Source organism: Mobula birostris, chromosome 16 (assembly GCF_030028105.1).
Source record: "Mobula birostris isolate sMobBir1 chromosome 16, sMobBir1.hap1, whole genome shotgun sequence".
Lineage (NCBI taxonomy): Eukaryota > Metazoa > Chordata > Chondrichthyes > Myliobatiformes > Myliobatidae > Mobula > Mobula birostris.
The window spans coordinates 32,290,262-32,316,021 of record NC_092385.1 but is presented as its reverse complement, the minus strand read 5'-3'; the positions used below and the strand labels follow the sequence as shown (position 1 = coordinate 32,316,021).

General features: G+C 39.9%; 1 protein-coding gene across 6 annotated transcripts in view; it reads left to right on the top strand.

Annotated features, from left to right (window-relative positions):
* The first annotated feature begins 2,753 nt into the window (after positions 1–2,753).
* The window catches only part of magi1b (membrane associated guanylate kinase, WW and PDZ domain containing 1b), a 437,777-nt gene continuing 414,770 nt past the window's right edge, over positions 2,754–25,760 (top strand). For all 6 annotated transcript variants that reach the window (XM_072280525.1, XM_072280524.1, XM_072280521.1 and 3 more), the window contains exon 1: positions 2,754–3,490. In XM_072280525.1, coding sequence (XP_072136626.1) covers positions 3,196–3,490 — 295 coding nt within the window. In that variant the 5' untranslated portion in view covers positions 2,754–3,195. The remainder of the gene's footprint in view (positions 3,491–25,760) is intronic.

Below are 25,760 nucleotides of genomic sequence, written 5' to 3'. Positions count from 1 at the left end.
AGCAGAAAGAAAAATCAACCAACTTTAACCTTCAAATGATGGAATGGACTGGAATTTGTTCTCAAGGTCATATTGGTCAGCCGTATTTACACCTTAGTAATATAACTTTGGGTGGAGGTACAGATGCAAATATCGCCACGCAGATTTTGCAGTACAACCAACCTCAAGAACAGCTTCTTTCCCTCTCTTATAAGGTTATTGAATGGTTTCCTAGTATGAAATCTATCTCTTTATCTCATAATCAGACAATAAGTTTATGATCTTGCACCTCGTTGTTTACCTGCACTGCATTTTCTGTACAGCTGTTACACTTTATCCTGCATCCTGATATTACTTTACCTTGTTTTGTCTCAATGCGCTGTGTAATGATTTGATCTGTATGAGCAGTATGCAAGACAAGCCTTTCACTGTATCTTGGTACATGTCACAATAATAAACCTATTCCAATTCCAATTCCAATTCCAATTCCAAACCCACCGCTCTGCTATTGCTGAAATGAAATGTCATTTTTCTGCTGGGTCAGTTTTGAAAAGTTTTGAACTGCATGCTGTTGCACTGATTTTGTAGCTAAGAACTAAAACCATCAGTAAAATGTTTGTCCTTGCTATTTCATGTTTAGAAAAACTTTAACCAAGTGAAATGTTAATTATTGACAACCAATTTCTCTGGAGTTTGAAAATGAACAATTATGTTAGTGGATTGTTATTCCTTCAGATATAATTGCTGGAGACATTTAAATAAAGGACATTTTCCTTTCTTGTCTTTTTTTTTTCCCAGACCCCCTTTGTCTCTTTTTATTTAGCTTTCTGTCCCTGATAGTCCTTGAAGTCACACACTCCAGTCCACACCTCCTTGTCCAGTCCTTGAGCTGTGAATTCCTCATTCCTTTTAATGATTCTGGTGAAAGGGAAACATGCTTGTTTGCCTTTTTCATTCTGGTCCCAGAAGCCCTGATTTCCTTATTACAATATTATCAGCTCACATTTTTGACAAACTGCCACACAAAAACTGAGTACTTCATTATTGAAGTTCAAATCTAATTAATGGCAGTTATCATTAATTGGACTCCTATAGTAAGATTTGGTCTAATGCCCTTGCAAAATAAACACATAGATTTGAACATTAATTATATTGTGGGCTTTTCTGGTCATTTTCTGATATAGGCAGTGTTTATTTAATGATGTGTTCCTGACTAATACTGACCAAGAAGGCCTTCGTTTTGATGTTAGTCCCTGTTGAGCTGGTTGACCTCAGCTGCTGTGATAGTTACAGTTTTCAACTTTGAATCCTTAGGTTATATGGAATAAGACCTGTCAAAGTTTCTGCTCTTAGACATTTTCCAGTCCCTTGTCTGTAGATGTCGAATAAAGAAAGGATTGGTCCTGGTTCTTGATGTTCCCATGAAAGAATTGCTCATGAACATATTTTGAACAAACTCAAGAATGATTTATAGATATTTTTATGGAGCTTTACAGAATTGCACATTGAAGCATAGAATCATGGAATGGTTGCACTATGGAAAGAAGACATTTGTCCCACTGAGTCGATTCTGGATATAAACATTTTGGAAATAACTCATCATCTTCACAAGAGGATAGGGGTGACAGAACCTGAGATAAAGGGAGAAAGATGGCAAGGAAACTAGTGGATGATGAGAAGAACGATTCCACATCATATCCTAGAGAGATAACTTTCCAGGTCAATACACAAAATACTGGAGGAACTCAGCAGCTCAAGCAGCATTCCCAAGTCATTTGTCATTTAGTTCTACCCTAAGTGAGTATGTAGCTCTGCCCTAGAAGAGCCATTGTCCAAGTGAGTTATTCTGGTATTTTATGAGTTTGATTCATACAATGTTGGCAATGTTGGCAAGACCAGTTTTCATTAGCTATCACCCTTGAGAAGGCAATGGTGAACTTGCTTGGTCATTTCTGGGGGGAATGAACTGTGTACCTTAGTCCCAAATAGATCAGAGCAAGCATAGATCTTTCCTGAAGGACATTTGTGAGAAGAATGGGTATAACAATAATTCAGTTGTTGTGTGAGCAACACACACACACAACTCTGAAGGAACTCGGCATCTATTGAGGGTAATGAACACTGGATATTCGGGCGTGAGACCCTTCATCAGGATGAAGAGCCTTGATCAAGGTCTCAGTCCCAAAATAGATGCTGCTTGAGCTGCTGAGTTCATCCAGCATTTTGTGTGTGTTGCTGAAGATTTTCAGCATTTGCAGAATCTCCTGTGGCCAATTGGTCTCTGTAGTTTAGTGGCCAACTTTATTAATACCTCCTTTGAATTTTCTAATTATTTTAGATTTCCACCGACCATGGTAAAATCTGATTTAATGTTCCTGGAACGTTCACAAATCTGTGGATTATTAACTAAATAAATTCGGATTCCCAGTGCTCCCACATGGTCCTTCATTTGAAGACTTCTGGCTTCAGTGTTAAAAGCTGGTTTCCAAGAACGTCTTAGATGAAATCTGTTTCTAAACAAGAGATAAAAATCTATCTTCAAGTAGTGGGCCGCATGTCAACGACTTTGGCTAGCTTGGCTTTTAAATCCTATTTGTTGTGTTCTAAATTATTTGATTGGGATGAAATTTCACTTCAATCCAATCGTGACACCACAGAGCTAATTGATGCCGCCCAAACGATTACCTGCAGAGACGGGCTTTAGGGCCCAGGGAAAGACAGCGATGAGAGGGTTGGCCGGCGCATGCGCTATTGGTTGCGGCTGTGAGCTGGAACAGAGTTGCAGGAATTCAGCAGGACCTTAAGAAGAAAGTCTGAAACAGTGTGTGTGGCGGATTACAGCAGCCGTAACATCGCCGCACCGGGAAAAAGTGCAGAGTCTCTAATAATTGGAAAATTTGAGTTTCAAACACAGGGAACACCCACTTCCCTTTTACTTGTTTTCCTCCTGTTGGGAGATCCTGGATCGTGGAGGCTACAGTAGGAGCCAGGAACAAATGTTTACAGTGTCTTTGAAAATGTGAAGCTATAGTTTCTCCGGTAGAACTCTGGATCGTACTTTTAAATAGAAGGTGATATACTGGACCACTAGGGACTGACTGGCGGTCAAATCCAAAAGGAACCAGCCCAAGTGTATTGGAGGCGGAGTGAATCTATGAACCGTTTATCACCTGTTGGCGTTCCCTGTATTGAGACTAGTTGTTGGCTGTAAGCACCATGTCTAAAGTGGTGCAGAAGAAAAACCACTGGACAACTAAAGTGCATGAGAGCGCTGTGGGCAAGGGCCAGGTCGAGGAGCTGAATGTTCTGATCTCAGGTGGAGCTGAGAATGGGGAGTTCTCCTATCTGAATGAAGGGAATCATCAGATCGTCTGCGGCAGCGGGGAGCTCAGGGAAGGCGAACTCTTACTGGAAGTTGATGGAGTGCATGTGTCTGGGCTCCCCCTGTATGATGTGCGCAGTGTGATCAAGAACAGTAAGAATCCGATCCGCTTGAAGACCGTCAAACAAGGTATGAAACTGGAGCAGGGAAATTGAGCGGGACCTGGTCTTGTTGGAGGTTACCCGACACAGAAGACACGGTACCCGTCGCTCCAGAGGCTACCATTATCCGTGCACACATTTGAATTGTTATCATTTAAACGCTTAAAAATTATGATAGTATTTTTGATTTTGATTTTTCCCTTGTCTGTGTACTTATTTAAAGTGGAAAACATTCCACCAGTCTGGGTGCTTAGTGATGAGACAAGCTCATCTTCGGATTTCCAATTTTTGGCGAGGCCGCGACAGAACATTAATGCTATTTGTGTAGGGACAGGATCCATTGGTCTCCTGAGAAAATGTACAGCATTTCAAGTTTATACAGCACTTGGAAGATGCCCAGTGAGCTAACTTCGGTAAACAGTGAAGTCGCACTGTCAGGTATTTCCAACCGTTATGCTGACAGCTCTGTGAACAGCCACCTCGCACCTGCTTATTTACGATAGTTGGGCAGAGTTGATGTAAATCCCTCACAGGTTTATAAAGACGAGTACCTTGTCGGCATATTTGTTAATACCACAACATTGAACATGGACTCTTGACTTCATTATCTGGTCATCTTCACATTCCTTTAAGAAAGGTGACTTCAAACGCTTGACAACTTCCACTTTAGTTTTACTTGGTACTTTTGTCCTAGTCATAGCTGGTGATTCCTTTAAGTCATCTTTTCAATGTCCTTAATTCAATGGGGTTTAAATCTTTACTTTTTTCTTTGTTTATTTATTTTGAATAATATTCAAAAAAGTACTAACAAAAGAAACATCTTTTTCAGCCTTTTTTCATTGGTGTTAGAGTGGTCTAATTTTGGAATGTAGCTTCTACAGTTGTCTGAAGGTGGTTAGTCAGATTCTGTTTCTTTTGTGCTTGTGATTGACAACATAATCCTTGTGGAAATAGATTATAAACTAAAGTCTGCAGTTTAATTGTAAATATTGTAATATAGGAACCAATGTGTACACTTACCTGAAAAAGGAATGTTTCTCCTTCTGTAAGTACATAACATGATCTGAATTTAGAGCAAGGAATGGATTGGTTAGAAGACTGGCAAAGGCAGAGATTTGGTAGTCACTGCCTGCCCACCCGCTTGGTTCCAGGAATAACATGACCTTCAGTGCAGGGAACAGGGGACCAGGGAGTGGGTGGGGTAAAAAAGAGGAATATAGAACTCATAATATTCAGAAAATCATTAACAGAACTGTATTTCAAGGCTCTTTCTGGCAACTAAACATAACGTCAAAAAATGTGCTTTCTCTGGGTGCTTCTGCCTGCACTTTTCACTCTGTGTAATGTAAGTAATTTCTATTTGATAGGTTAAATGGTTTAAATAAAATCAGCTACCTTCCCTATTTATGAAATAATGAACTTCCTTCTATGGTGGGCTCTGTGTTTTCTGGTTATGTCTGTTATTCAATATGGTCCTAAATTTTAAGGGATGAGATGATTGTTGTGTTATCAACTCTTATAACTTTCTTGCCCCTAAAACAAATCAAACTAGTGTAGTTATGTTTATATGAGATCCATTTACAGGCATGGTGAATATAATTTATCATACTGACGTGTGTAACTGGAACTGTATTGAAACATGTTGTTTCAGGGAATATTTGAACTATAGGTTACACTGGGACTAGCCAGAGTTTAAGTAGAAGTAATGTAACCATTATGGAGTATTCTCACATTATGTCATCTGAATAAACAAGACTAGGTTGTTAAAGATTCAGAAGAGATTACTCTGAACAGATTTAATATCAACAGTTGAATTCTCTTCGCCAATGGTTCAGAGAATAATTGCACAGTTTGACAAGGTCAGTTCATGCTGGTGATTAGATAACTAAATGCTTTAAATCATGATGAGGTACTGATCATAAACATCATGAACATTTTGATACCTCAGAAAGTGTTCTTGTATCTTTAGTTGTGGCTGTAAGATTGCAGACATGTCATATCTTTTAAAGAGAAAATAATGATTTGTGTGGTCCTCTTATCATAATCAAGTGACAAAGTCCTCCGTTGGCATATTTGTTTTCTACACATTTCATGTTACTCGTTTTATGGCTGTGTTTGTTGAATTACAAGGAAAATCGGAATAGGAGTAGACTACTTGGCTATTCAAATCTGCCCCACCATTTAATATGATTAGCTGATCTATCCCAGGTCTAACTCCTCTGTGTCAGCTCTCTATAGCCTATAACCACCAATCTTTCGACCAAGTATCTACCTTCACTTGAAATACTTATTCTAGTGAGCTAGCCTCCACAACTCTGTAGGGGAGAGAGTTCAAGTCAGCAGAAATTTTTGTGTATTCCTACAAATTCATCAAGGCTTAAAGTGTTTACGTGGGTTGGGCCTCAGATGCCTGCCTGTGAAATGGAGGTTATCCCAATGTGAGGTAATGCCATGTTTGGCAATGGAAATCTACTGTATAAAATGGCAGCGTATATGGTTGTAGATAAAAGTTATTTTACTATAATTTGTCATTAGTTAACTTCTGATCACTAAGGCTGGCTGCCTTCCTGACTTGCAAAAAGCCCGATTCTTGTTTACTTCTTTGAAATTACAACCTCTTTCTTTAGGCTTGAGAAGCCGAAGAGTTTGATTTTGTATGGCTATGATCACACACGTTGCTTGTTTAAATTATTGAATAGTTCAATTGCCTGTATTATTTATATGCTGAGCCTGTGGATTTTCTCAGTTACTTTATCACATCTATGATTCAGGAACAGTTATCTAAACAAGAAAATAAATTTTGTGCTGCTCTGGTCCATTATACATTAAATGTACCTTTAATGTATAATGCAATACATTGCATTATTGAGTAATTCAATGAGGAAAGATCATTTGGCTCCTGAAGTGCTATTTATTTGGTTTATGGCTATTTCTCTAGCACCTTGTCATTTACTATTTAATGTTCCATACTCTTTGATATTTTTGCCCAACGGGTATCTGTCAATGCTTTGCCCCAGCATCCACATTAATAGAAGTGAATTTCTCATTGCTACTTCCTGATGTGTTTTAAAATGTTCTGTCCCATTTCATTCATTCATGGCTGAACCCTGATTTTCAGATTATGCCTTAATGTTCAAGATTCTTTCCACTCCCCCTCCCCAACCCTACCACCCCATAGCCTCCATTAACCCCGGTAAATTCTACAATAAAGCTGAAGTTAATCAGACACTTGAGATGATGAATGTTGCCATGAGAAACAAGGAACAGCCCACCCTGACACATTTCAAATCATAGTCAGATGCTTCAATCAGGCTTGTCTGAATAAATCTCTGCCCAGTTATTACCAGCATATAACCTGCAGCACATACTTGACTACTGCTATACTACAGTTAGGAATGCCTACTGTTCCATGCTACATCACATTTCAGGAAATCTGATCATTTGCCAGTCCTTCTCCTTCCTGCATTCAGGCAGAGGCTAAAGAGCAAGGCTCCAGAGATAAGGAGAACAAAGAGGCAGAGGGTTCACAGGAGGCAGAGGGTTCACAGGAGGCAGAGGGGCAGCTTCGGGATTGCATTGAGACGGTCAACCTGGTCATGTTAAGGAGTCATCAAAGGATTTGAATGAATACACCACGCTTTTCACGGACTTCATAAACCAGTCGTAGAAGAGTGAGTCCCCAGAAAGTCATTCAGAGTCTTTTCTTACCAGAAGCCCTGAATGAACCATGAAATCTTCATTTTGCTAAGGGCCAAATCAGTTGCATTCGGGTCTGGTGACCAAGTAAGATACAAGAGGTCGAGGTATGATATCCAGAAAGCCAACTGGCGTGTGAAGAGTCAAATCTGGACCAAACTTGAATCAGTGAAGGATGCTCGACAGCTGTGTCAGGGCTTGAATGCCATCACCTCTTACAAAGTGAAACCAAGTGACATAGGTGACAACAGGGCTTCACTCCCTGATGAGCTCAATGTCTTCTATGCTCACCTTGATTGCCAAAACAAGGAGGAACCTTCACAGACTCCCATAGCCCTCGATGACCCTGTGATTTCAGTCTTTGAAGCCGACGTGAGAGCATCCTTTGGGAGAGTGAACCCACAGAAACAGGGTACCAGGCCAAGTACTAAAGACCTGTGCTGACCAACTGGCTGGAGTGTTCACTGATATCCTTATCCCCTCGCTTCAGCAGCCTGCGTTACCCACCTGTGACAAGAAAGTGCCTAAGAAGAACATGGCAACCTGCCTCAATGACTGTTGTCTAGCTCTCACTTATATCCAGTGTGATCAAGTGGTTTGAGAGCTGGATGATGAAACATTTCACCTTGTGCATCACAAGGTACTTAATAGTCATTGAAGTAGTGTAGTTGCCTGTCAACCAGCTTTGTACGGCAAGGTCACATACTGATCAGTGGATATTGATTTGTTTTGGTGATGTTAAGCGGAGGATAACTGTTGGTCAGGGTACTGGAAGTAATTTTATTCCTGCCTATTATATGTAATCTTCATATTAGAGAACCTCCTTTTGATGAATATCAAGAAAAATCTGCAGATGCTGGAAACCTGAAATAAAAGCAAAATACTGGAAAAGCCTCTCAGATTAGGCAGCATTTGTGGAAAGAGAAACAGTTAATATTTCTTTCTGAAAACCCTTCATGAAAAATGAAGTGCACTAACCTAACTTTAATGCCTCACCTGAGAAGTGGCATCTACAACTGTATAGTACTTCAGTAATGCAAATACCTTGTCAACTTTGACTTCTCTGCTGATGTCTTTGGAGTTGGATGAGCACGTCAGCTTCTGATTCAACCAGGATGTTGACTCAGAACCATGATTGATTTGGCTCAGGGGAATACAAACCAGTCTTATGGAGCGTATCCTCATGATTTAACCCTTTATATCACAATTTCTGGATGTAACAAGCCCCATATTCATATCTGGCTTGGGTTTAATTGATATCATATGGATTAGTCGTGAGTTCACTCTTGGTGGCTTGAACACTCGAGTTACTGTTTGCTTGTTGGTTACTGGTGACCTCTGTTAGAGAAAGCGTATGTATTGGCTTCAGAAGGATTGCATTCATCTGACGGTTGTATTTCAGCAGTCATTAGCTAAGCTTACAAACCAAATAAAGTTCAATTTGGTTAAATGCCACGAAAGTGCTGCTGTTACTTTTGAAATCAATCTATTAATCAGTGACGAATAATCAGGAGATGAAAAAGGAACTGACAAGTGCTTGTCTACTGCTGGGAATTGTAGGCAGGTTGTGATGTAAGTAGGTAAAGAATATTAGATTTATTTGTTTCAGGAACCAATGACAAACAACAGAAAATGAATAGTAAAAGCGATGACAGTAAGTTTTGCAGATCATATCAAAACAAAGAGGGAGATGCAAGGATAGATAGGTTTCAAGTCTGAATTCCAGGAAGGGGGAGGAGGGGAATGGATCATACAAGAAACCAAAGGTGGATGAATGCAGAGCCCCTAGAGGGTTGTAGCCCCGGAGAAAGTTAAAGAAATCAGGAAGGAGAGAATAATAAGGAAGTTTAAGTAGAAATAGGAGATTTCTAGGTTCTTTTATCGGCATTGTTGTAGGGAACGTTGGAAATTGTTGGAGCTCCAATATGCCATGTTTGTGATGTTTCCCTTTTTATCCTTTCCACAGTGTAGCTGTAGCTACAAGGTTATCCAGAGGTCACTTGAAATAGTGACATAATCATGTTCACTTATCTCATCTGGGATTACTTCACTGGCTGAGGGGGACCCTTTTGATTGCACATTTGTGTCTGATCTCAAAACTGTTTCATGCTAAGTCTTTAAAGCGCTTTGCTCTTGATTTTTTTCCCTTGAATGTCTGGCAGTGTTTTGTTCTTTGAATTCAAATTTCAAATGATTATCTTGTATTTTATTTATCTTGCAGCTAATTGTATCCTTCTCGATTTCCAGAATCATGTTGGCGTTTTCTTTTTGCACTGGAATTGCAAGAACTAACAGGGTGAAAAACTTTGGTCATTTTAAAATGTTCCGTCTAGCAGAACTAGATAAAGTGGGTTGCACTAAACTCATTCTCTAATGCTAATTTTGCTTATAGAGTTGAGCCTTTGATAAAATTTAAGAAAAAATTATTTTCATTATTTTCCGTTCATGGTTTTATAACTGACAACTGTTCCTATTCATTGTTGAATTTAATCCCATTATTTGATTACTTTAGAGGTAAATTATTAGTAAAGGCATAATATGGTAAATTTATATTAATCAGAATTTTAAATGGTCTAATCTGGAGCCATGCTGTTTCAGCTGGTGCCTTTTATTATGACCAGTGTGAAGCTGAGGGAATTTTTTTTGCATATCAATGTTTTTTTTTACTTTTCTGCAGCTTGACTCACCAACAGACTGCAGCTGTGAGGCCTGGTAGGAAGCCATTCTGGTGGGCTACCAAGAATTAGCCTGGCACTTGGACTTTTTGCAGTTGTCCCTGCTTTCTATGGTAAAGTGCATTGTCAGCTCTGCTGTGTACCTCCCTTCACAGTGGGTTGGATGAGAGTGAACTCCCAGTAAGAAAATAAACCTGCTCCCTTCTGTTCAAGAACATCCCTTTGATAGGTTTCTTTTGTTTATTATCATGCCTGATTTAGGAATGTTGAGAATATAGCATACCAATGACATCAAGCTTTTTAAAGAGAAAATTTGATTACCTCAGTTGAAAAGAGAGCGGTTTTAACCAGATCACTGCAGCCTCTTTAGAGCGATACAGATGGGTGTGTACATTACTACTTGCTGCTTTGTTATTCTCTTGAGAGATGATGCTTTGTAAAAGCTAAAAACATTATCTTTATTTCCTGCTGTTTGATGTTCATTTTCCTGACTGCTACACGTCATTAATACACTCAATTCTATGATCCCTTTACTCTCTGAAATTTGTGGCGCTTGGATATAATTTTCCTTTCCACTTTCGTCCATTAAAATCCATTCACCCTGTGTGAGTTGCGATAATTATTAGGAGATGTAACAGTCAACCACAATGTCTTCTCCCCAGTAACAACTTTCACCACTGGCTGTGCAGTTTCTATATCCTGCAACCTATTGGAATGAGCCTCATTTTAGATTATCACCACAACCCAGGCTTTACCTCTCCTATCACCTCACCCTAGTCCTTTCTATACATGGTGGGTATGATATAAGCCAAGTTTAAACCCCCCAGTGATGAATAAGGTTGAAGAACTACAGAGGCAGCCAGACAAGTAGTTTTGCTTATTGCTCACCAAGTAGAGCACATAGGAGGCTAGTCCCACAAAACCCAAGCCGTCAATGACTCATTGTCATAGTGATCGTGGTTGCATTTGTGTTATCTTGTGTGATGCAATGAGAAGAAAAATTCTTGGAAGCAAAATTGCCAGCTAATCCAACATCACTGAATAAAAGACCATAAACTTTTGGATCTTAGTATTTATTGGTTCATAAAATAGTCTTGTTTTCCAAGTTACCAGAGGATTTAGACAATTATAGGAAACAATCCAAAATCAATACTTGTTGCAGATAGCTGGAAAATTATAAATATTAAGATGATTTACACATAAAAATGTAAATAAAAGTTGCTGGTGAACGCAGCAGGCCAGGCAGCATCTCTAGGAAGAGGTACAGTCGACGTTTCAGGCCGAGACCCTTCGTCAGGACTCTTGGTCGAAGGGTCTCAGCCTGAAACGTCGACTGCACCTCTTCCTAGAGATGCTGCCTGGCCTGCTGCGTTCACTAGCAATTTTTATGTGTGTTGCTTGAATTTCCAGCATCTGCAGAATTCCTGTTGTTTACACATAAAAATGATCATGGTTGTAACTCCAAATGGCACAGGAAATAAGACCAAACCTGAACCACTGCACTTTTCCCTGGAGAGCGTATTACTTTGAACTGGTATTCTTCATGTTGGTGAGGCTAAACTTGATGGATTGTCATTGTTCCTGAAACTACATACATGTCTTATGAAATGACACAGTCTGAAAATGGACAGAAGGTGGTGGTGGGGACCAAAGCTTGAAGTCCATAAATGTGGATTAACATATTACCAAAAGGAAGAATTGAGCAACATGCATATTAGTCTTGAGTTGAATAGTACCAACCTGTCTGCGATTGTTGCCTCAGAAGGATTATCTTGTATCACTGCTTTTCCCTTCTCCCATCAGATTTCTGAATGGTCCATGAACGCCACTTCATTATCCTCTTTTGCAATATTGTGTCTATTTATTTTTGTAATATAGAAACTTTTACGTCATGATTCCTACTGCTGTTGCAAAATGACAAATTTCATGATGTATGTCGGTGCTAATAAACCTGGGTTTGATTCTGTATATTGTGCATGCACGTCTGTTTGGGGGAAAGTGCACGAAAGACACCGGGGTAGTGGCAGTATTACTTTATGTGTTGTGTGTGAATTATACATACTGTGTTGTGCACCTTGGTCCGGAGGGACATTGTTTCTTTTGATGGTGCATGCAGTGTGCATATAGTTGAATGATAATATACCTGAACTCGGTAGGCTCTCAGTTTTTGTTCTCCTGAGGTGAAGAGGCTGACTAGTTTAGTCTCAAGTAGACTCCAGCTGTGCGGTGGCATAAGTGGGAGGCACAACCAGCGCAGTGGTCCGTGTAATCGCCTTATATCAGCAGCGATCACTGATCACAGTTCGATTCCTACCCTTGTCTGTAAGAAGTTTGTACGTTCTCCCCATGACTGCGTAGGTTTCCTCTGGGTTCTCTGGTTTCCTCCCACAGTCCAAGGGTGTATGGTTAGGGTTAGTGAGTCGTGAGCAAGTTACGTTGGTGCTGGAAGCAGAGTGACACTTGCGGGTATCCCCAACACATCGCAAGCAATGACAGAAAAGACACATTTCACTGTTTGTTTACATGCACATGTGACAAAGTGAGTTTAATGTGGTACACCAATAGTGTGCTGATGCATTTTCCAGTTGAGTGAAACAATATTGTTTCTTTTCTACAGAATTGCATCCTAAGGCCATAGCACGTTCTGGAGTTTCTGATAACTGATTGGAAGATCAGTTCTCTATGGTATTTATTCAATTATTTAAATATACCTCAGTCTGTGTTATCCTTTGGAATATGTGGAGAAAATTGTAAAGTCCCTGCTCTTTGTTCACTTCTGTTATGGAATGGAAGCCACACTTTCCTGTGGGGGAAAGCCCAGTGAATGAAACCTGCTAGTGAATCATCCAGTGGTACTTTGTCATAACCTCCCTGAGCCTGTTCAAAAGCTGTATTTGAAAGAATCTCTTGTCCTTGACCCATCTATTGATGTTCTGGTCATGTGTGTTGTGTTGCCATGGTGGTCTCAAGATTATGAAAGTTCAATTTAAAAGTCCTCAAAATTTACTGATTGCAAACACCAGTTGTTTTTTTAATATACAGAAATATTCAGCAGGAAATTACAGGAAGCTTCATGGAAGTGAACACCATTGTGAACAAAGAGATCCTGTGTCCTTGTGGTGTTCTTAGTATTTTCCTGCATTATAGGATGTTTTTCCTGTTGTTCTGCTTCAGCTAATGGCTAAAACTGTATGAACTTCATCACTCTTACTGGAGGAATATGGAAATTATTTCTTTCAAAATGTGCTATTTTATTTTTCAAAAACATTGAAGTCAATACCAGGAGTAAGGAAGTTGGAGTAAATGATGTGCCCAGCATTAATTATGGGATTGTTGAAACTATTATGGTTAAATATTCCCAGGGTCATGAGGGCTTTGTAATGAGCAGTTCCCTGTGGCCAGCATTCACAGAACTTGTACATATTTGTATTAGCTAATAATGGTTTAAACACTTTGGGAGTCACAAGCCATATTAGCACTACAAACAAGAAGAGGGGTCTGGACTATATACATATATATTTGTGTGGTTGTGTTTTTACTAATGTTCTATATGTGCTTGTATATGCGAGGACTGGGTCTCAAAACCACAGAGTTGCCTAGCAGGCATTGGGGTCAAGAGGTGATATCGGTGGGCTGGGGGTGGTCTGTACTATATACATATTCTCCATCATTGTATTTTACTGATATTCAATGTGGGTTTGTTGTCTTGTAAGTTAGAGTACAGGGCATCAAGCCTGGTGTCGCTGGAGAGTAGGGGGAGTGGGGGGATGTTGCTCTTGTTATGTGATTGTGATCTTGTGTGTGACTGTTGGTAATGTGTCTTTGCACCTTGGCCCTGGTGTAACGCTAATTCGTTTGGCTGTATTCCTGAGTATTCATGTATGGTTAAATGAAAGTTAAACTTGAATTGGATTGAATTGAGTTGAAGGAAGGTTTGTTCAAGGAACCACTTAGGGTGATGGTAACATTCAATGAATCTGCTCCAGATAGTTGGAACAAACTGTTTAGTGTTTCATAAATATCATGCTTAAATAAGATCCAGGTATCTCCTACAAGGCTGAAGCCAAATAATCCCATAACACCACAGCATCAAAGTTAATTTATAGAAGAAAAATGCACAATTTTCCAATTGAAGCAACATGTCCAGGCTGGAACTTTTTCCAACTCCTGTTCTTTTTTTCTCCGGCATTTTTCAAAACAGTATCTGTATTTATGGTATGCATGCATAAAAGGACACACAGTGTTTATAGATAAGAAATCAAAAGACTGTTCTGCAAATCAATGGTTAACTAAAGAAATGCAGTTACAGTGCCTTGGATAAAGTATTTAGCTCCCATAACTATTTTTATATTCTACTGTCTCATTTTCTAAATTTGAAGTATATCGAAGTAGGATTTTTGAGCTGGTCTCCAAAACATTGTGCATCATGTCAAATCAAAAAAAACCTTCCAAAACCTGTCAACATTTTACAAAAAATTCAAAACCAAAATTGAGGCTGAAAAAGTATTCATCCCCTTCATAATTATGTTAATTTTACTCTGGTGTAATGTACTGTATTACCTTATCAGCTCTCAATTTGTTGATGTTAAAAATTGGAGGATCACCTGTTTTCAATGAATTCATAAGAATAAATATCCCGCTCTCTGTAAGGTCCAATAATATGGTAGATTTTCAATAGACCAAACCAAAATGAAGACAAAAGGGCATTCAGTACAAGTCAGGGGAATAATAATAGAGAAGCACAAATCTGGGAAACGGTACAAGACTATCTCAAAGGTACTGAACAAGTCTTGGAGCTCAGTGCAGTCAATCATGAGAAAGAGGAGAAAGTATGAAACCACAGCCACACTGCCTAGGTCAGGCCGCCTCTATAAACTTAGTCACCTGAGAAGAATGGAACTTGTAAGAGAGGCTACTGGTTCACCAACGGTCACTTTGACTGAGCTACAGAAGTCAGTGGCTGTAACTAAAGACAAAGTTAATGGTTCCACAATCTCTAAGGCCTTGCATGAAATGGGTATTTATGGAAGAATTGCAAGGAAGAAGCGCTGGCTTAAAAAAAAATCCTTCCTGTAAAGACATTGCAAAATGTCACTGAGAAGATGCTGTAAAGAAGTGGAGGAAAGTCTTGTGGTCAGATGAGACTAAAGTGGAACTTTTTGTCCTCAACACCAAGTGACATGTGGTGTGAATCTAATAGTGTGCATCAGCCAGAAAACACCATCCCTGTGGTATGGTGGAGGCAGAATCATGCTATTGAGATCCTTTTCAGCAGAAGGGACAGAAATCTGGTCAGGATTAATGGGAAGATGAGTACTGCTAAATACAGAGAGATCCTGGATAAAAACCTGCTTGTCTCTGCCAAAAAGCTTAAACTGGAACGGAAGTTTGTCTTTCGGTAGGACATGGACCTAGGGTACACTACCAGAACCATGGAGTGGCTTTAAATGAGAAAAACTGATGTTCTTGAGTGGCCCAGTCAGAGTCTTAGCCTTAACCCAATCGAACATCTCTGGCAGGACCTCAAAATTGCTGTCCACTGCTGTTAACCTGGCACAACTGGAGCAATTTTACAAGGAGAAATGGAAAATCTTGCTCCACCACATTGTGCAAAACTACTAAATACTTATCCAAAGAGACTACTGGGTGTAATAGCTGTGAGAAGTGGTTCAACTGCTAACCTTTCAGTTTTTGAATTCTTATCTTTTCAAGCTTTACAATTTTCCATTTTTTGAGCTTTACTGTGAAAAAAGCATGTGATTCACAAATTAAAAATCTCAGTTAAATTGATCAAAATCCCTGGTTGTAATACTCCTTTAAGTGAACAAAGGGTTGGGCTGAATACTTTAGAGAGGCACTGTTTATGCAATGTTACATGACCTTTTTATAAATCCAGGCAAATTGTATGCAGTAGACTTATGTAAACAATAATGATCAACCAGAATCAGGTTTACTATCACTGTCAGCAGTACATTGCAATGCATAATGATAAAAACCCATAAGAAAAATATATTTATTTTTGAATTAAATAACTAGCGCAAAAAGAGGGGGAAATAATTAGTGAGGTAGTGTTTATGGATTCATTGTGTATTCAGAAGGTTGATGGCAGAGGGGAAGAAGCTGTTCCTGAATTGTTGAGTATGTGACTTCAGGCTCCTGTACCACCACCTAGATGGTAGCAATGAGAGAGAGGATATCCTGGGTAATGGGGGTCCTTAATGATGATGCCACCTTTTTGAGGCATTCTTGATATTGGGGAGGCTAATTCCCATGATGGAGCTCAGAGAGTCTGCAACTTCCTGCAGCTTTTTCCAATCCTGTGCAGTGGTCCCTCCAAATCAGATGGTGATACAGCCAGTTAGAATGGCCTCCACGGTACATCTATAGAAATTTGCCAGTGTCTTTGGTGACATACTAAGTTTCCCCAAACTCTTAATGAAATATAGCTGCTGTCATGTCTTCTTTGTAATTGTACCAATATGCCGGGCCCAAGGTAGATTTTCAGAGACGTTCATACCCAGGAACTTCATGCTGCTCATTCTTTCCACTGCTGATCCCTCAACGAGGACTGGTGTGTGTTCCCTCGTCTTCCCTTTCTTGATGTCCGCAATAAATTCCTTGATCTTACTGACATTCAGTACAAGGTCATTGTTGTGACCCCTTTAAACCGGCTAATCTATCTCACTCCTGTACACTTTTTTACCAGCCGAAATTCTGCCAACAAAAATTGTGTCATTGGCAAATTTGTTTAACCACACAGAGAGCAGAGCAGTGTGCTAAGCACGCATCCTTGAGGTGTGCCAATGTTGATTGTCAGTCAGGAGATGTTATTTCTGATCTGCCCTGACTACGGTCTTCTGATGAGGAAATCAAGGATCCAGTTGCAAAGGCCTAGACCTTGGAGCTTGTCGAGTAAAGCTGAGGGTGTGATTGTGTTGAATGCTGATTTCTAGTCAATAAACAGCAGCCTGACACAGGTGCTACTATTATCCAGGTGATCTAAGGCCGAGTAGGGAGCAAGTGAGAATGCATCTGCTGCAGACTGATTGTGGTGATGGGCAAATTGCAGTGAGTCAGCATCTTTGCAGAAGCAGGAGTTGCTTCTAGCCATGATCAACCTCTCAAAGCACTTCATCACAGTAGACGTGAGTGCCACTGGGTGATAGTCATTGAGGCAACTTACCTTGCTGTTCTTGGGCACTGGTATGATTGTCACCCTTCTGAAGCAAGTGGACACCTCTGACTGTAGCAGTGAGAGATTGAAGATGTCCTTGAAAACGTTCCTGCCAATTGGCACAGATTTTCAAAGCCCTATCAGGTACACCATTAAGGTGTGACGCCTTGCAAGGGTTCACCTTCTTGAAAGAAGTTCTCACATCATCCACGGAGACAGAGACCACAGGGTCAGCAGATGCTGTAGGGATCAAGTTGGTTGTTTAACATATAGTTTGAGGGAGGAGATTCATCCAGGTATCAGGAAGATGATTCAGCTGCAGAATTGTGTCAATTATATGAAACAGACTAGTAATAGTGGTATATTTAATTATTCAGTAAAGTATGTTCAACAGATGCAGGTTGTGTTTAATTTGTAGTCTAAAATTTCAATGCTTGGGCCATAGTTTCATTCCTGCATGTTTCCTCAATGCTAAAATGACATTTCTAAGCCTTTAAAGTTACTTATGTTTATTTTCTTAGATACTGTCCTTTGTGAGTTCCCAGAAATGCATTGTCTTTCACTTTAGCTTCCTACAGGTGTTGCATCTCTGACCAGCACCCATAGGAACCACTCTGATGTGTGTAAGTTCCTGTTTCAGATAAGGGAGTGTTTTGTCCAAAATAACTTACTGAGAATGAATTGACGTGCACTTGATTTCAAAACTGAATTGGTGACATAAGCAATGATTATGCAAGTGAGGACTGTGCATGGTGACACAGAAACTTCTTTCGGTCAATCGAAACATTTCTGTTTGACCTAAACTTGGATAACTGCTGTTTTTCATTAAATAAATTTACTTCATCCTTTTTTTGTTGGATTCACAAAATCCTGGTTGTTCATCAGTATTTGAAGATGGAACATATTTTTATTTGACCATTGAGACTGCAACATGATGGACAAGTATTAAAGAAAGGATGTATATTGGTCTAGAATCAGGACATCAAACCACCAGCATAGCCCTGTGACATAACCAGAGCTAAGACAGTCAATGCCCAGAACAGTTTAAAAATTGAAGTGTACTGGAGGGGATCAACACTTCTTACTCATAGAGTTCAGTTTAAAGTCTGTCAGCATTTAGATGCTATAAATGGCTTTGGAATCTTGAGCCCAGATTAAGAAAAGTGTAAATACAGATTTGATTGGAACGAGTTTTCCATGAACCTGCAAAATGCATGTTCGTGTGGATGTTGGGTGAAGAACAGTTTGGTTCCGGATGGGTAATTCACTCCTGACTCGTATATAAGCAATACTTCTGCTCACTTCTTGGCCACCAGTGATGTGAGATGTCAGTTTGACATGAAAAAAAATAAGAAAGACGAGGACAAGTATGTAATTTTTAGCTCAAAATGTATTCGTTAGTAAAACATGATTGAATATAAGGACTGGAAACCATGCCCAGCTGTCCACCTTGTTATGTTTTGTGACTCCAAAAAATATTAATCAAAAAAAAAATGTGCAACTGGGGATGTGCGTACTACTTCGATTTACCTTTAGTGAGGCGGGCACATATGATGCAATTTCCACTGTGTAAGAGAATGCTCCAGTTCTGTTGTTAATCTTTCTAAGTACCCTCTTTCAGTCATCTCAGTAGTCCTTGGCAGGACTACTTGTCCAGGAGTGAAACATTGAACCTCCTTGTTTAAGGAGCCCTCAGTTTGTCCCAGCTGTTTGTCCTGCAGACTCCCTCTGAGACTGGGTTTGAAGAGAGCCAAGGGGCAACCCAGGAATAATGTAGCTAGTGAGTTGTTGATTGTGACGTGAGTTGCATTGTGATATGCAAGGAGGAAATTGGCGAGCTTCTGGTTTAGTGTCAGTGTAGTGTGCTCTGCTGACATTGCTCGCAGTGCATTCTTTAAACTCTGGGTGAACCTTTCCACCAAGCCATTTGTAACTGGGTGTAACCGTGCAAATGTAGTATGTCTTATTCCGTTCATTTTCAGGAATGACTCACTGTTCCGCAGCAAACCGTGGCCCATTGTCACTGACCGAGTGTTTTGGAATACCAGCCCTTGAGCAGAGGCTTCTCAACACATCAACAGTGTTAGGTGTTGAAATTTTGTTCACACTCACTTTCATTCCTGACTGCAACTCAATTGCATCTCTGTCTGCTTTCCCTTTGATAAAGCAATCTCAACTGCTCTTTTAAATATGAATTGTTCCTTCAGTTCAGAGCCTTTTTTTTGAATGCTTTCTTGTAAGATTGCACAAACTAAAGAATCTCTGAGTGCATTATTAAGCCCATGACTGAACTGGCAATGCTCAGACAATTTCTTCAATTCAGTTAAGTAAACTGAAATGGACTCCCCTTCCTTTTGATTCTACTTATGAAACCTGAAGTGTTCTGCAATCAACGATGGTTTTAGTTCTAAATGTTCCAGCATTACTTTCATGATATCAGCATAAACTCATTTCATTTGGCTTGGTTGGAGCTGTCAAACTTCTAAGCAAACTGTACGCTCTTCCATCAATTACAGTCAAGAAAACTAGCACTCATTTCTTATTGACTGTTTTGTTTGTTTAAAAATGCTACACAGTTCGCTCAGTATACATCAGCTAGTTATCCGTTTTGCAATCAATTGTGCCGATCTTTCCGAGGTAACTGTCTATTTCTGCTTTTATAACCCATAATGAATTGTGTAAGCAACAAAGAATGCTTAGAAACATAGAAACATAGAAACCCTACAGCACAATCCAGGCCCTTCGGCCCACAAAGTTGTGCCGAACATGTCCCTACCTTAGAAAGTACTAGGCTTACCTATAGCTCTCTATTTTTCTAATCTCCACATACCTATCCAAAAGTTTCTTAAAAGACTGTGTCGTATCTGCCTCCACCACTGTTGCCGGTAGCTCATTCCATGCACTCACCACTCTCTGAGTAAAAAAACTTACCCCTGACATCTCCTCTGTACCTACTCCCCAGCACCTTAAACCTGTGTCCACATGTGGCAACCATTTCAGCCCTGGGAAAAAGCCTCTTGACTATCCACACGATCAATGCCTCTCATCTCCTTATACACCTCTATCAGGTCACCTCTCATCCTCTGTCACTCCAAGGAGAAAAGGCCGAGTTCACTCAACCTGTTCTCATAAGGCATGCTCTCCAATCCAGGCAACATTCTTGTAAATCTCCTCTGTACCTTTCTATGGCTTCCACATCCTTCCTGTAGTGAGGCGACCAGAACTGAGCACAGTACTCCAAGTGTGGTCTGACCAGGGTCCTATATAGCTGCAACATTACCTCAGCTCCTAAATTCAATTCCACGATTGATGAAAGCCAATACACTGTATGCTGCCTTAACCACAGAGTCAACCTGCGCAGCTGCTTTGAGCGTCCAATGGACTCGGACCCCAAGATCCCTCTGATCCTCCATACTGCCAAGAGTCTTATCATTAATACTATATTCTGCCATCATACTTGACCTACCAAAATGAACCACTTTACACTTACCTGGGTTGAACTCCATCTGCCACTTCTCAGCCCATTTTTGCTTCCTGTCAATGTCCTGCTGTAACCTCTGACAGCCCTCCACATTATCCACAACACCCCCAACCTTTGTGCCATCAGCAAATTTACTAACCCATCCCTCCACTTTCTCATCTATGTTATTTATAAAAATCGTGAAGAGTAAGGGTCCCAGAACAGATCCCTGAGGCACTCCACTGGTAACCGACCTCCATGCAGAATATGACTTGTCTACAACCACTCTTTGCCTTCTGTGGGCAAGCGAGTTCTGGATCCACAAAGCAATGTCTCCTTGGATCCCATGCCTCCTTACTTTCTCAATAAGCCTTGCATGGGGTACCTTATCAAATGCCTTGCTGAAATCCATATACACGGTATTTAGTTACATCCTCAAAATTCAATCAGGCTTGTAAGGCACGACCTGCCCTTGACAAAGCCATGCTGATTATTCCTAATCATATTATACCTCTCTAAATGTTCATAAATCCTGCCTCTCAGGATCTTCTCCATCAACTTACCAACCACTGAGGTAAGACTCACTAGTCTATAATTTCCTGGGCTATCTCTACTCCCTTTCTTGAATAAAGTAACAACATTCGCAACCCTCCAATCCTCCGGAACCTCTCCCGTCCCCATTGATGATGCAGGGATCATCGCCAGAGGCTCAGCAATCTCCTCCCTTGCCTCCCTCAGTATTACTCAAATATTACTGAAATATTAAATACACAACGCACATTTTCCATTTTGTATATCCTGTCATGTTTTACTCATGAAGAAATCTGAATTCTTTTCAGGAATGGAAAAACATGGAAATAACTTTTTGGTTACAACCATCAACTTAATGTTACAGAAATTTAGTTTGAATGTTGTTGAAGAGGGCAGGACCTTGGCAGAGGCTGAACTATTTTATTCAATTACTGTCAAGTTTTTAGTAAGCATTCTAAATCACAAAACTGCCAAGGCCAGGAAGAGCTGATGAAATCACTTTAATCCCAAATCTGCTTATTTTCAATGAGTATGCAGGAAAGATTTTTAACAATTGCCTTAGAGGGTTTTGAACAAACACTTACGCGTTTTTCAAATGAAGAATTTGGTTGTATGGAATGCAGTCGTACCAGATAAGTGCTTCCTTTGTACTGAATGGTGCAATTTTACTCCAGTAACCTCTGCAGTAGTTTAATTAGAGAGTCAGGAGTGGACCCAATGTAGTGCAACATTTATAAAGCAGCAGCATATGTTTGGTTGCCACATTTCTTCCTGATACTCATACTGATTGAGTGCGTTTTACATTTTTTAACAACGTTATGAGCTGAATCATGTTTATAACTAGAATTTGCACTTCAAAATTGTGCAGGTAGTGGAAGCCTGAAAGAAAAAGACAAAATGCCAAAATACTTTGATCAGGAAAAACCTTTGCAGAAGCATTTTAGGTTGACGACTTTTCAGCTGAAACGTGTTACCATTTCAAAATGGCAGAAATTGCCATAATTCAAAGGGAATCTATTTGTGCTATTGGTATGTTCTAATTGCTGGAGTTCTTGCTTTTAATTCTATTTATTTTTATCTCTTTTTTCATTTACCTTCTGTCATCAGTGGTGTTATGGTTCCAGTCTCGACAGCCACATGGATTAAAATGTCCCAATGATTTAACAGTGGTAGTGTTTCAAATAGCTGATAATGGATTGGGGGTGGCGGTGGTTAGAAGAAGATGAGGAAATAAAATTTAGATGGAAAACATATTTTTCACATGTGATTATAAGGCTGTGGAATATTGCTGCAGATCTGGTGCTTAAAGCAGCATTTAAGATTTACTAAGAGCTTAAAAGAAAAGTGTGGTGTGTAATGTTATGTGGGACACAGTGGATCAGGATTATATTATCATCTAGGCAACATGAATGAATCGTGGCCGGCTTCCCGTTACCATTTTGTTAGTCTGCAAAACTAAACTGCATTGTGACCTGAAAGATATGCAGTATTCTGCCCCACAAAGTTCGGAATAAAAAAAAAGTCTATTTCAAATTTGCTTTCAGTCTTTCTTATACTTGGTGTAATTTCAGTAATTTTTTTACGTTGTAGGCTGAAGGGCCTTTGGTGCAATTTATGGTTTCATCTTCTAAAGCTTCCAGTATATCTCTTATATGTCTCTGTTTTATTGAGGGTGAAATTGCAAAACCCATATGGTAAAATCTGTAGAAATGGGAGGTCACATTTGCAAATGCAATATTTGGGTTTGAAACCCTGAAAGTTGCATGAGTATTCTGTTGTGTTTGTTATATTACTGTTTCATTAGCCTTGATCTTTCTTTGTCCTGTCTGTCAGCCTCCCATATTTCTGTTTCCAAGAGTGAGAGAAAGTCATGAATCAATTGTCAGTCAGAACCTTTGCCCTTGAGGAACTGCAATTGATTGTTTGTGTAGGGCAATGAACCTGTCACCAAGTTACCTTGTTTTATTTACTTACCAGTTTCCACATAAAGTACTAAAAGACAAAATGACCATAACATGCAAGAGGATATAATGCAGCTGATGCAATTGTAAATCTCAATCACATGATGCAGTAAAATGTATAGTGAATACAACTGGCTTCATTGAAAGATTAATTGAACATCAATCCATAAATATGTTTTGGTTTTCACCTGATGTATTTTTGAGTCAACAGTATAGTGAATTATATATATAACAATGCATCTACTGGGTATAGTGAATTAAAAGAGTTCATTGTGCAGAATCTTCATACTTGTATTCATTGAAGAAGCAACTTTGCTCAGAACAGTTTAGATTGGTTATTTTATATCAGCTTCTCTGTTGAATTTGAAAAGTTAAATAGTATTTCTAACTGCTGTGTATTTGCTCCATAGTGGCTCCTTTTTGGTCCCGAGTACTTTTCTCCTGGCTGCAGAAATCCACCTGTTCTTCCTGCTCCACCTGTTCCACCTTAGTGACGCAATGCATTCCTGAGCTAACCACCTGTTTATGCTCCAGGCATTTAGTAATTTACTCTGTGAAATCAGCCTGACTTCATGCAGGAAGTATTTGCAGAGCAGCAGGCACTGAAACCCAGTGGTTTCGATAGTGATTGATCTGGGGATAAATTTTACTTTCTTTGCCATGCCCACTTGTAGAATTTGACCCACTTCCAGGCAACGCCTTCCCTCCTGCAGCAAAAGCTGCTGGGTAAATTCAGTAGTGCAAAGTCTACTGAATTAACAACCATGTTGTTAAGACTGTACTGTATATGTTTGCATATAAATAGAAATTCTAATTATTTGGAGATTAGCAGTTTTTTCAAGTTGAGTCCCTCGGCCTTGCTTGCTGAATACAATGGAACTATCCAATTTATGATTGGAAATGGCAACTTCTGTATCGGTTCAATGTTTGACATACTGAATTCATGTAACTCGTAGGAGAATCAAGAGTCCTGCAACATGGAAATTAGCCCATCTGAACTAATCCCACCTTCCAGCACTTGGTCCGTACTCTTCCATGATTGAGCTTTTCAAGTGTTAATCTAGAGCTTCTGAAATGATGCCACTGACTTGCTTCAACCACTCTCTTGGGCAGTGCATTGCAGGAGCCTGCCACTTATTGGGGGAGGAAGATTCTCTTCATATTCCCTGTGAATCTCTTGTCCCTCTGTCCTCTTGCTTTGTCTACCACTAATAAGGGGAAAAAGTTTTAAGTCAATCCTATCCATACCTTTCAATTTTTATAACATGTTCCCTCTTAACTGCCTCTGTTCCAGGGTGAACAGACCCAACCTCTCCTAGTAACTGATGAGAGATTAGCCAAGCTAGCTAACATCAGAGGCAATATCCTGGCGGACCGTCTGTGCACTGTCTGTGGTGCTATCACTTCTTTCCTATAATGTGGCTCCCAGAAATGTAGACAGAGTTCCAGCTGAGGACTAACCTACGTTTTACAAAGTTGGAACATAGCCTCCGTGTTTCAGTATTTATTGTTCTGATTGGTGAAGGGCAGCATCGCGTATGCCTTCCTCACCACATTATTGACTTGTGTTGCTAAATTCTGGAATTTCTGAACTTGTATTCCAAGTCCTTCTATTCATCAGTGCTCTTCAAGACCCTGCCATGTCTTGGTCTCTTTGGTATCCCCAAGATGAATCACTTTACATTTTCTGAAGTGAGATCCACCTGCCATTTTTAGCGCATTTCACCAATGCATTGATATCACTTCATAGCTTGAGGCTATGCTCTACACTATCTATGACTCCAGCAATCTTCGTGTCATCAGCAAACTTTATCATCATTCCTCTTGTATCCATATCCAAATTATTCACATTTATTACAAGCAGTAAAGTCCCCAGCACTGATCCCTGAAGAATATCATTAGTTACAGGCATCCTATAACAGAAGCAGCCTTCTGCCATCACTCTCTGTCTTCTACATTGAGCCACTTTTGGAAACAGTTTGCTAAATTGCCATGAATCCCATGGGCCCTCATGCTTTGTGGGACATTGTCTAAGGCCTTACTGGTGTCAAATAAACAAGCTATCAGAGTAACTCATCAGGTCAGGTAGCATCCATGGAAGCTATGGGACACTTTGTGTTGACGCCCTGCATCAGGACCAAGAGTGTAAGTGGAGATGAGATGAAGAGGAGGGTTTGAGACAACTGATTGGCAAGTGGTATGGTAGTGTGTAAAGCTGTCCTGGAGGGAATTTATGAGTTCTTTACATGGTGCCTCTCATATTCTTAATGGAGTCAGGTTTTCTTTAAAATATAAGCCACTAGCTTCATGGCTGTTTTTACTCTTTTAAAAAAAAAAATCTCCAGACAATCTTTAAATACTGAATTGAATTTCTCACACTGCTGTGGTGTGTTCTGAGCTCCTTTCTCTGGATTATTAACGTGGACCTCCTGGTTGGGCCTTCCAGAGTATGCCCAGGACAGCACAGGCATCCTTGTCAGACAGGGAGGCATGATCATTTGGCTGAATCCGGAGAAGGACCATGGAGGGAGGTAAAAGCAAGGATGAGGGGAAACCTTCTTAGGAAAACAGTGATGTTTTGAAACAATTTTTTAATATAAACCTGGAGTCTCAAGGTACAACCAGATTTGGCAGTCTTATTCAGAAAACATAAATTATCAGCTGCTTGGCTCACTAAGAAATCTAAGGTGAACATATTAATCACTTGGAAATAATGAGAATTATTTATGGAGGTGACATTTTGCATAAGTCATTGCTGACAGTAATTCTGAACTGAAACAGTGGGAACACTGGAAGTTTCT